The 13206-nt window shown below is 41.6% G+C and overlaps 1 protein-coding gene across 1 annotated transcript; it reads right to left on the bottom strand.

The window, feature by feature from the left end:
- Window positions 1-276: 276 nt before the first annotated feature.
- Window positions 277-6467, bottom strand: si:ch73-138e16.8. The gene is made up of 2 exons (XM_073936969.1): window positions 6415-6467; window positions 277-2914 (listed from the first exon to the last, which is right to left on the bottom strand). The coding sequence occupies exon 2, from the start codon at window positions 2907-2909 to the stop codon at window positions 2274-2276; it is 636 nt and encodes a 211-aa protein (XP_073793070.1). The 5' UTR covers window positions 2910-2914; window positions 6415-6467; the 3' UTR covers window positions 277-2273.
- Window positions 6468-13206: the final 6739 nt, after the last annotated feature.

The following is a 13206-nucleotide window of genomic DNA, read 5'->3' as shown; positions in this document are numbered from 1 at the left end:
GGGAGTTGTTCTGTCATTCGTTTGGTTCTCAGATTGTTCTTTATTAAAAACACTTTACAAATGTACAAACCCTGTTATTGTCCTCAGACCAATTGAACCTACAGCTTTAATAGTTTTGTTAGGCTAAAAGCTTCTATTTAGAAAATACAAATACTTCAGAAGTAGCGAGTTTAGGTTGTTCTCATTCTCAATATTTAAAAACATAAAATTATAAACAAATTTGACAAATAAATACTACAAATATATACAGTTGAAGTCAGAATTATTATTCATTCATTTTCTTGTCAACATAGTCCCTTTATTAATCAGGGGTCACCACAGCGGAACGAACCGCCAACTTATCCAGCACATTTTTACACAGCGGATGCCCTTACAGTCGCAACCCATCTCTGGGAAACAGAATTATTAGCCCCTGTATATTTTTTCTCCAATTTCTGTTTAATGGAGAGAAGGGCGAGACGGTGGCTCAGTGGTTAGCACTGTCACCTCACAGCAAGAAGGTCTCTGGTTTGAGTCCCGGCTGGATCAGTAGGTGTTTCTGTGTGGAGTTTGCATGTTCACGCCATGTTGATGTGGGATTCCTCTGGGTGCTCCGGTTTCCCCCACAGTCCAAACACATGTGCTATAGGGGAACTGATTAACAAAATTGTTCTCATTGGTAAAGTTCTTACTGTAGTATTTCTCACAAACGCTGTGTGACATCTTCCTTTAAGTCTGAATGTTGTCTGACGCAGCCGAGGGAGGAGATTAAGGCACGCAGACGGACACATAGGCGGGGAGGACTCACCTTAAAGGCGCAGTACAACAAAACGACCCCCTGGTGGAAAGATGTATGAAACAGGATCTAGTTAAAGGTATAATGAAAAATCTGATGGGTGTTTGGAGCTGAAACTTTACACATACACATTCTGGAGACGCAAAACACTTATATTAAATCTGAAAAAATGGGTAACCTAGATGCCCTTTAAGAGGGAAGTTTTTTTCTGACCCTGTCAGTCAAAAGCAGACTCTCCAGGTCTCGAAACGCTTCAGAACTGATCAATGCTTTGAATCGCTGTAGTCATGTGACCAGGTGTTTCAAAACACTTTAGTCACGTGACCTGGGTGTTCCGGATCATGCTTCGGTGCAGTGTTTCGAAACACTTGCGCTTCGGGATCTCGACACTGTTGAAACGTCGGTTTCACGTCAGCCAACTCTAAATAGTACGTTTAAATTCAAATGCGGTACTTACTGAATAGTAGGCGGTTTCAGACGCAGCCCCTGTTCTCTTCTCTGCAGCACACATCAGAAAGCAACATTTAGGGTGCTTTCACACTTGGTTCATTTGCCTGGACCGTACCCAAGTTGGATTGTCTCCCCCTGCCACCTCCTCGGTTGGTTTGAGTTCACACTGTCTTTTTTCCTTCTGAAACCCAGTACACTTGCGCCATCGAGCTGCTGTTTTGTTTACGGCCGTTGCTAGGTGACGGTCTCAAAAGGAAGCGCCGAAATGGAAAGACGTCCGCACATCGCGGTCATTCTGCTTTAACTGAAGCTTTTGGTTTCGGACATACAGAAAGCGACTCGCGTACATCTGCCGCAAACATATTATAAACATTCAGAACATCACACAGTGTCTGCAGAAGCTGTTTTTGGAGGAGACAAGCAGACATCACTGTGTATTACTGTGTGTGCCCTGGCTCAGTCCCGCGTGTCACCGAGGAACGAAACGTGACACACACACACACACACACAAACACGAACTAATGTTATGAAAACGATAGTTTGTTGTACAGTTGGCGGTTCACTTCCGTGATTTGGTACGATTGCATTCACATCAGAAGTGAACCGTACCAGAGTTCGCATGAACCGTACCTCAGACCACCTCTTTCAGGCGGACTCGAGTACGGTTCACGGGTGCACACCCGAGTTCAGAAGACACGTTCACAATAGCTAAACGTACCGTACTATGACGTCAAACGAACCCGGGTGCGGACCAAAAGTGCAAGTGTGAAAGCACCCTACGACTCCCAGAAAACCGTCAAATATTGCTCAATCAATCTGTCATGCTGCAATATTTATTGCAGAAAAATAAAATATCGCATTATTAGATTTTCCCAATGTCGTGCATAATAGTAACTGTGATTAAATAAAAATGAACAGTAATCACTTTACTTTTCCAGCCATTGATTTAAACACAGTAACTAGGTGTGTTATAACTAATCACAGCCAACATGAATCTGATGAGAGAAACTCTTCACACATTAAAATAGATCATGCCGCACCGGTGTCATCAGCATGGGTTCTCTCCAACGTGAACCCTCTCGTGTGCTTTCAGATGTCCTGACCGACTGAATCTCTTGTAACAGTGTGAACACTCGTACGGCTTCTCTCCGGTGTGAATCCTCTGGTGCAGTTTCAAATGTTCAGCAGAAATAAAAGTCTTCTCACACTCGAAGCACACGAACTCTCTCACCCCGGTGTGCACGATCTGATGCTTCATTAAATTCTGTTTGTGTGTAAAGCGCTTTACGCACAGAGAACACGAGTACGGCTTCTCTTTAGTGTGAACTCTGAAATGGACCTTCAGACCTGAGGCCCTCAAAAAAGTCTTGCAGCATTGGTCACACTTGTGTGTCTTCTCTCCCGTGTGGATCATCATGTGTCGTTTAAGGTGCGGCGACTGTCTGAAACTCAGCCCACACTGATCGCAGATGAATTTCTTCTGTCCCGTGTGGATCCTCATGTGCTGGTAAAGGGATGATGATTGTCGGAAGCTCTTCCCGCACTCGGTACACGTGTGCGGTTTCTCTCCGGTGTGGATGTTCATGTGAACCACCAGACTCCGCTTGCATGTGAAGCTCCTCCCACACTCAGTGCAGGTCCAACAGGTCCTGGCGGGGTCGAATTTCTCCTCGTTCTCCATCATCAGATCTGAAATCAACGATTAAATCAGTTATTCAGGTGTCCAGGAACAGGCGTTATGATGGTTTAAGTCATACTAAACTGACTGATAGCGGTTTGTAAATATAAAACATTCTTTTCTAATGCTTCACTTTTAAACTTAAGTCGTTTCTCTTAGTTTATCTTTGTGTTTTTTTATAATATGTCTTTATATTTTAGGCTGCTTTCACACCTGTGAATCGATTCAGTTGTTCCGAAACAGAGATTAAAATTGTTACATTGTTGGTCTTTGCTCTTGGAGCGGTTCGCTTTCACACTGCAAAGCTTCTAATCGGACCAAAAGAGCTAAAACAAGTCACGTGTGAGTAAACTCTCCTCACATTGGTCAGAGTGTCAGGGTTTATTTTGCAGCGTCCCGCTCAGCTGTCAGGAGAGGTGGTGGTTTGGTGGTGATTGACAGGGTGCACGCGCGACGTGTCTGAGGAGAGGTGCGGTGGGGAGGGGTGAGAAGGGTGCGCGACGATGCCTATTTGAGGACCGGGAGGGAGACGCGAGATTAGCGGGAGATCATCACTCGTTTGCGGGCATCCGGAGACTCCCGAAACTTCCCGCCCTACTCATAACTCTCTCTTCATATAGCCGTAAGCCTATTACATATCCATAAAACAAAGTGATACAACCGCGCTCGGATCGGAATGCTTTCTCACTGCAATCGAACCGATCCAGGGTTCGTTTCAATCGAGCCGAGACCACCTCATTCAAGCGATCTCGGAGCGATTACTTTGGCGCGGAACAGAGCGCGATTGCCCTGTTCACATATGCCAACCGAACCGCGCTAACTGGGCAAACGAGACACGTTCCGATACAAAAGTGTAGGTGTCAAAGCACCCTAACTCTGTCTTACGTTCAGCACTTTGGTCAGCCTTGTGGCTGTTTTTAAATGTGCATTTATCTTTGCCATGATGACAGCACATAATATTGGACTAGATATTCTTCAAGACACTTCTATTCAGCTTAAAGTGACATTTAAAGGCTTAACTCTGGGTTAATTAGGTTAACTAGGCAGGTTAGGGTAATTAGGCAAGTCATTGTATAACGATGATTTGTTTTGTAGACTACCGAGAAAAATTATAAAGCTTAAAGGGGCTAATAACCATGTCCTTAAAATGGTGTCTAAAAAATTAAAAACTGCTTTCATTCTAGCCAAAATAAAACAAATAAGACTTTCTGCAAAAGAAAAAATATTATCAGACATACTGTGAAAATTTCCTTGCTCTGTTAAACATCATTTAAAAAAAAAATTCAAAGGGGGCTTATAATTCTGACTTTAACTGTGTATATATACGAAGATTGGCCAGCAGGCTGGTCAAATTTAGCCATGAAACTCCAGCACTAAATTGGACAGTGTTTCAGTTTTATTGTCCAACCCCTTTATATCGTTAATCTAAATATAAACAATTATTTTCTTGCACATATGCATTTATACACACAGCACAGACATCTATTTTATGACAAAACTAAAATTCATTTTGAATGCCTGAAACTTATCAAATTATTCAATTTAATCAATTACTAAACATAATAGATTACATTTGTAGCAAACGATGGTTTAGTTTATAAATAAAAAGAACTATTTATTAATATAGATTCTGTCAGTTTAGACCAGGGGTCAGCATCCCGCGGCTCCAGATCCCTGGAGCTTTTTCAAAAATGTTCAAAAAGATGGAGAAGGTTAGTATATATTTTTGTTTTAATATGATTTCTATAGGAGGACAAACATTTTTAACGTTTTCAAGTGCTGTAAAAGTGTGTAGAATTAATATTTAATTTCAACATTTCTGTCAATAAAGATTTGCGTCATAACCTGCGACACAGGTTTCTATCAGCAGGGCGGGATGCCAGGCAGGTGGCTGTTGTAAACAAACCGGGAGATAATAAAGCATGGAAAACCGTACACAGATGGCGACTACATGAACGAGTCATTCATCAACATATTAGAACACCTATTTGCAGAATTCAAAACCAAGATAATACAAAAAATTAAAGATATACCTCTCTCCGCTAAGACAGTGAAGGAATGGTCTATTAAAATGGCAGGTAACATCACCGATCAGCAAACCAAGGACATTAATTCAGTGCCAGCATACTCAATTGCCTGTGATGTGACCGATATTCAATGAGCTTTTATGCAGGTATGTGAACTCTGATGAGCCGCAAGAAGAAATGATCAAATTAATACCACTGAAAGACCAGAGGCTGTGCTGAAGTGTTTAAATGACAACGAAAAAAACACCAACCACCTGATTTCAGTAGCTATTCAATCATGAAGGCTTATTATGTATTTGTAGCCAACTTAGTCATTTTTATAGTACGCTAATATAGCTACTGTAGATCCATACAGCATGTGTTTCCTTCATTATAAGGCTTTACATTTTTTGCGGCTCCAGACATATATATTTTTTTGTCCAATATGGCTCTTTCAACATTTTGGGTTGCCTACCCCTGGTTTAGACAATGGTTTACATATGTATACTTAATTACTGTGTTATGTGTAATAACATCTGTACTCATGTCTGTGTACATACTGATGTTCAATAATCACAGAAGGAACACAGTTTCTTTATGTATGCATAAGCTTGCAAGATTGTGTAGATTTTCCCAATAACGAAACAAATAAAGTGCGCATCTGACGATCAGTAATGCAAACAACAGATATATTAAGACACTTGATATGTACAATATGTTTAATACTCATTTGAGATTAGTATACACCATTTTGAGGAATCTAAGCAATAACTATGGTCCTAACGTATTTCCTGTTTTACATTTTTTAACTTACGAGAATCCACATATTGGCACATAATCCTATGGCAGGTGTTTTGATGTAAAGTTATTACTGAATTGCCTCTTGTTACAGTTATGAAATAGTTCAACAACAAGCCTGACATTTTAACGGGCCAATGACATCACCACATTGAAATGGTCAATAATGTATAATTGCAAATATATAAAGTCCCCATACAGGGCCATCAATATCTATCTAACAAAACACCTTATCTTAAACAGATTTTATAATAACAATTACATAGCTGACAAAAAAAACAAAGCAATTATCAAAATAACAAAGTCTTAAAGCCCAGACTTCTTTAGAAAACACCAGATTTCATTACATCTGACATGTTAATTTAATATAATCATTCCTCTTTTACTCGAGCGCACACACACACACACACACACACACACAGAGAGGACACACTCAAAATGGTGACTGAGCTGAAAACTCTTGATCAACATAACAACACAAGCCATGGCTGTAATACTACAGTCAGACAATACCCTTTCATAACATCAGCTGACATAAATCAGGCTTTACACGAATCGAAACACACTCTGTCCATGTTTATAACCCTCAGTACATCAAAACACTTAATAGATCATATAAACACTTCCAAACTCAAGCAAAGGCTTGTGAATGATGCTTTGATTAACAGATGTACAGCAGAAATTACATTTATTTAACACTATCCTACCTGTGAAAAACAGAATTTGCGTCTTTCCACAGCAGCAGCCTGTTTACAACTGTGTCAGGAAGTGGATTTCTCGCGTTTCGCATAAACTCAGCGCCATCTATTGATTCGGCGGTGTAATAGCATACAAAAAATACATATTTTTATTAAGAAAATATAATAACAAAGCAAAACAATTAATCTTCCGTCTTTGATAGAAAAGTACAAATTACAGAAAAAATACCCTATCCCCTTTGCTTTATTGTATTATGTTTAGATACCTATTATTTTACCTATTTTTATGTTAATATATGTCATTTCTTCTTTATTTGGACCTTTTTGGTTTTGTTTTTCCTAATGTGAAGATGTACTGATAATGCCAAGTTGTTGTAAATTACTATATGTTCAATTTAAAATATTGATAAAAGAATAGAAGTTACAAAGCAAAGACGAAAATGAAAGTTTAGTGAACAAAACTGAACTAAACCAAGAATTAAATAAAAATAAAAACAGGAAAATAAAAGTTCAGACCAAAATTACAAGCAAAACTACCCCCAAAAATAAATAAGTAAATAAATTCACTAATTATTAATATTATAATTTCCAAATAGGTCTTTATAGCCTTACAATTTTTGACATTAATTGATTTTTTAAAGAGCCCTTATTATGAGTTTTTGAAAATGACCTGCATGTAGCACCGCTCTGAGTGAAGTGAAATATCCAGCTAAGGCTTAAATCTGAAAGTGCGCCGTTTAAAACTATTGATTCATCTATAAAAGAGTCGACTCAGAGTGGTTCAAATGAATTGTGGGGGTAACGAGTCTTTAGCCATGTCAGCCTGACATCGATGACTCAAGCCCCGCCTATTTATTGCGTGTGCATACCTGGCAAAATTGAAACCCCCGGCTCCGCCCACAAACACTGCAGAAAGAAAAAGAGGAAGACAAACACTGCAGCAGATCCCAGCTGAACCATGTCGTGAAGAAGCTGTGCTCTAAAGTGTGAGGGGAAAGTTAGTGCTATTTTTTTTCTACCCAAAGATGAGGCTGTGAAGAGTCAGTGGTTGAAGATTATATGTGCAAAAATACCTCAGCATTATAGCCCCAGCCCTGTGCTGTGTCCCTGTCATTTTTCTGATGGGTGCTTCAGCGATCTACACGCTTACAATGAGGGATTCACCTGCCATTTGTTGAAGAAAGGATCAGAAAAGCGATTGATGTGTGGGACTTTGTCAGAGCTTGACAGGAACTTTACAGTACACAGTTCCTGGATCAGTTTCCATTTCACAAGTGTAAGTGGGTGCGATTCAAATTGGATCTAGGAACGAGGAACCTGAAACTGCTGACACACTAGTAGAAGTAGGGGTGGGTATTTCTAGGAGTGGGTGGAGTGGACTAACGTGCACTGACAAACAGTGGCGTAGTGCAAAATGCGAAGGCCCCCCTGCAGGGATCACCGACGGGGCCCCCTGAGGATGGGGGGGTGAGAGACAACACAGGGAATCGATCACAAATTGAGGAGCGGGGAGAGGAGGCGGGGTGGAGCGACAACACGGGGAAGCCTTCACAAACTGAGGAGCGATCACAAACCGAAAGCAGCAAGAGCGTCAAAGTAGCCCGAAGTCATTCATTTTCAATGAGAACCGGCGACGAGAAACAGCCCGGCGCGTCTTCTCCGGAGTAAGCATCAAGGATAGTTGAAATCAAGTCAACTTTATGGTATAAGCTATGACGCGGGTCAGTGGGAAGCAATCAGAATGAAGTAGTCCACCGCTTGAGAGGAGTTCAGCGAACACAGACCTGTGAACTTTGGTTCCGACCACAGTTGTTCCCAAGAGTTTGATTATTGCTGTTGCCGGATTTACAATTATTGAAAATCGTGAGGACGCAGGGCCCCCTAATCACGCGGGCCCCCCCCCCCCCGCGGAGCGTGCCCTGCGAGCCCGCCCGCTACGCCACTGCTGACAAAGGTATGTTGAGCTCTCTTGAAGAGTTGCTTACAGTGGTAAGTGCATGCCAATTCCATTAACTATCCATTTAGTGGGATTCGTTTGAAGTCCATGGAGGAAGCCTTGACCTAATAGTTAGAGAGCTAGACTTGTGATTAAAAGGTTTGAGTGCTGCAGCGAGACTGATGGTAGAGGGAAAGAATAACCAGTGCTCCCACCACCCTCAATACCACAGCTGACCAAGACACTGGCAACCAGAGCAGATGCAGGCTCTGTGTAGCAGCAGATGAAAGGCAAGAAGGTTGAAAGATCTCTCCATGGTTTTGTTCAGAAAGGAAGCCAGAATTGAGGGATTGGACTGTAGGAATGGGAAACTTGGAACTGCTGACACACTAGTAGTAGTGGAGGGGGGTATTTCAACTGTAAAGGTGGGTGGCGTGGACTGAGGTGGCCTGACAGAAGTATGCCAAGGACTCTTGGAAAGATGATCCATTTCAGATGTTAGGAATGGAAGCAGATGATCAGGTGAGAGTCGCTTGAAGTGTATGGAGAAATCAGGAAAGCTGTGGTGTGAAGGTACCAGGCGGGAGCTCCCCGTGGTTCTTTTCGAAAGGGGATCAAATATAGTGGGATCCCTGGGTCGGTTCAGAAAAATTCCTCATCCAAGGTATTCCTTATCTAATGGCTAAAGCTTGTAGGCTTGGGACATGTTTTGGGACAGGGCAGGGGATAGGACCTAATACAAAAAAAAAAAGTTTACTTCTGCTTTAGCCTAGTTTACATTACTCGGTATTGCTGTGCCGTTCAGACTACATGATGTCATGAACATGCTTTTTGAAACCTCCTTTCACGATCTGCAAGGCTTCCGAGGGTAGTGCAGTCTCAGCGGAATGTCCACAGTTAGAATCCTGCTAGATGCAAACTATTCAGGCATTGTGTTAGCAGGGGTACCCAAACTCTGTCCTGGACGGCCAATTTCCTGCATAGTTTAGCTCCAACTTCTTTCAACACACCTGCCTGGAAGTTCTATTATACCTAGAAAGAGCTTGATTACCTGGTTCAGGTGTGTCTAGTTGGGGTTGTAACTAAACTCCACAGGACAACAGCCCTCCAGAACGGAGTTTGGTCACACTAGTCTACAGCTCAATGATTGGCTCTTTTAATAGAAGGTTCCTTCTCTAGAGCAGCTATGCTGACAGTTGCATAGTTCCTGATTTAAACCTATACAAGTAACACATCTTGGGTACTATCGTCTAATCATTGTTAATAATGAAATGTAGCCATTGATTATCATGCCTGAAGGTTGCCAAACCACTTCCCAGAAACAAAACTGAATTCGTCAGAAACCAAATTGTACTATTTTTTTTAATCACAGCCAGGGGTGCCGCTGGCCTTCACTGGCCCTATGACAAGCAAAAGGATGCAGACGAAAGTGAAGAGCGGGTGGGTGGTTGGGGTGAGGGGAGGAGAAGGGGGCACAATGTCTCTGGGGGCCCCCTAAATGTGTGGGCCCTTAAAATAGTCTTTACTCCCCCCCTGATCACAGCAACATTACTTTTTTTGACCCTGGCTAGTAAACAGGACTACCAACATGTGGTAGCAACATGCTAACAAAGTGTTAGATTTATCTAAAAATCCTAACTAATTAATAAAACAAGTCACAAATTGCTCATCTCACACCATCATGTCACCCTGGTTAGCATTGCCTGGTTTAATACCAAAACTTCCATTTTAAAAATGCAATTACTCTGCCTCTCTGAATTGATTCATACAGAAGTTGGATGTATTTACAATATTTAAGGTATTAGTTACATTAATATGAAAAACACCACACATTACAATGTTTTGCTACATCAGTGTCATTAGAGTGGTTTCTCTACAGTGTGAATCCTTTTATGCCATTTCAGGCTTCCTAAGTGGCTGAATCTCATGTCGCAGTGTGAACACTTATAAGGTTTCTCTCCGGTGTGAATCCTCTCATGTGTTGTCAGATTTCCAGCGCAACTGAATCGCTTGTCACAGTGTGAACACTTGTATGGTTTCTCCCCAGTGTGAATCCTCAGATGTTTGATCAAATACCCTGACCGACTGAATCTCTTGTCGCAGTGTGAACACTTGTACGGTTTCTCTCCAGTGTGAATCCTCTGATGTTTCTTCATATGTCCTGACCGACTGAAGCTCTTGTCGCAGTGTGAACACTTGTACGGCTTCTCTCCGGTGTGCATCATCTCGTGTGTTTTCAGGTTTCCTAACTGACAGAATCTCTTGCCGCAGTGTGAACAACTGTACGGTTTCTCTTCATTGTGAATCCTTTGGTGCGTTCTCAGGTTTCCTGAGCAAATGAATCTCTTGTCGCAGTGTGAACACTTGTAAGGTTTCTCTTTAGTGTGAATCATCCGGTGTGCTTTCATATGTCCTAAGTAACTGAATGTTTTGTTGCAGTCTGAACACTTGTACGGTTTCTCTCCAGTGTGAATCCTCTCATGTGCTTTCAGATGTCCTGAGTGACTGAATCTCTTGTCGCAGTGTGAACACTCGTACGGTTTCTCTCCAGTGTGAATCCTCTGGTGTTGCTCCAGATGTTTTGCTGTAATAAAAGTCTTTCCACACTCAAAGCACACAAACTCTCTCACACCGGTGTGGATCTTCTGATGTTTCATCAAACTTGACTGCACTGTAAAACTCTTTCCGCACTCAGAACATGAATAAGGTTTCTCCTTCGTATGAACTCTAAGATGCTCCCTCAAGTTTGAAAGCTTCAAAAAGGTTTTGCCGCATTGATCACATTTGTGTGGTTTCTCTCCGGTGTGGATCAGCAGGTGTTGATTAAGGGAGGATGACCGTCTGAAACTCTTCCCACACTGACTACATGTGAATGGCTTTTCTCCATTGTGGATCATCATGTGAACTTTGAGATTCTGTTTGGATGCGAAACTCTTTCCACAATCAGTGCAGGTCAAACATTTCAAGACATGATGAAGTTTCTCCTCATTTTTCATCTTTATGTCTGAAATCAAAGAGAAAATTAAAGGCTGGCGACTAACATGGAAAATCCATTAAGAATAGTATAGTTCAGGGGTCACCAATCCTGGTCCTGGAGGGCCGGTGTCCCTGCAGGGTTTAGCTCCAACCTTGCCTCAACACACCTGCCTGGATGTTTCAAGTATACCAAGTTAGACCTTGATTAGCTTGTTCAGGTGTGTTTGATTAGGGTTGGAGCTAAAATCTGTAGGACACCGGCCCTCCAGGAACAAGTTTGGTGACCCCTGGTATAGTTCATAAAGTTAAATGATAATAAATGTCTTAAAGAAGCCTGTTATTTAAGTTATTAGTTTGGACACACAGACTGAAAAAGTTTTAATCAACGATGGATTGGTTCTTCTATGGCAGGGGTGTCCAAGCTCAGTCCTGGAGGGCCGGTGTCCTGCAGATTTTAGCTCCAACTTGCTTCAACACACCTGCAAGGATGCTTCTAGAAAGTCTAGTAAGAGCTTGATTAGCTTGCCTAGGTGTGCCTGAATGGGTTTGAACTAGGGATGGCTGACGTGAAACTGACACAGTGTCGAGATCCCGAAGCGCAAGTGTTTCGAAACACTGCACCGAAGCATGATCCTAAGCACCCAAGTCACGTGACTAAAGTGTTTCAAAAGACCTGGTCACATGACTAATGCGATTCAAAGCATGGATCAGCTTAAAAGCGTTTCGAGACCTGGCAAATCTTCATTTGGCTGCCAAGGTCGAAAAACTTCCTGTTTCATACGGCCTAGTGGACTGCACGTGTGCATGCTGATTCTGTACTTCGAATTACATTTTGGGCTCGAATCCCGACTTGTACAAATATTCTGAAATCATGGTTTCTTGTATTTTAATCATGTTTCTGTTTTGTGTAGCCTAAATTGGATACAGCTGCAGTTACGCCCTCAATATAGCCTCATTTTTGTAACACTGTAAAACTATAATTAATAATTTTACAGCACTGTGATAGTTTGTGGGTTTGGGTAGACATTAATAAAATACAATAAATGGGAAATGTAATGAATAATATAAATAATTCTTGATAATTTCAGGCTATGATCTAGCATTAGATCCCTGTTTTAAGACCAAAACAAGACCTATTTATTCACAAATTGTTTATTCGGATGTCAGACCAATGTTGAAACAAAACGATACAAGAGCAAAGCATTGCCAACTGGTATTAAAGCATTTCAAAACAACATCAGCCTGGATTCGAACCCACTATATTACTTGAAGGCTGTAGTTTGCAAAGTGGGGTTTAATGCCTCAATTTGCTCAACTGTTCTTTGCGGAAGCTGTTTCAGTTCAATACATAAAAATGACCACTAGGTGTCACTCTAGAGTGGGGTTTCGAAACATTTCGAAGCTTCGACACATTTGCTTCGACTGTTTCAGTGTTTCACGAAGCCTCGCTTTGCCCACCACTAGTTTGAACTAAACTTTGCAGGACACCGGCCCTCTAGGACCGTGCAAACTGTCCAAACAACACAAGGTATTATTGACGTATTAAAGCAGGAAAGAAGTGCATAAACTCTGGAATCAGGAGTAAACACCAACCTGTTTCAGCCTCTTCCGCTTTAATTCTGCAGGGTTCTGGATCACTCATCTTCTCTCTGTCCTTCAATAAACTCTGTCTTTCAGATTTCACTTCTTCCTGATGCTCTGACGCTCGTCTTCACTTGTAGACTGATGGGAATATTCCAGTATTTATAGCTGAACTGAAGGAGGAGGAGCTTCACTGGTGGAGGAGGAGCTTCACTGGTGGAGGAGGAGCTGATCTGCAGAGAATAAAAATACTTCCTGAATTTGCTTTTTATTTTAAAATGGACAAGCATTTTATTGTCCAATCTTTT

Source organism: Danio rerio, chromosome 22, assembly GCF_049306965.1.
Source record: "Danio rerio strain Tuebingen ecotype United States chromosome 22, GRCz12tu, whole genome shotgun sequence".
Taxonomy (NCBI): Eukaryota; Metazoa; Chordata; class Actinopteri; order Cypriniformes; family Danionidae; genus Danio; species Danio rerio.
Note: the sequence above shows the minus strand (reverse complement) of the source record. Positions and strands in the feature narration are given on the sequence as shown.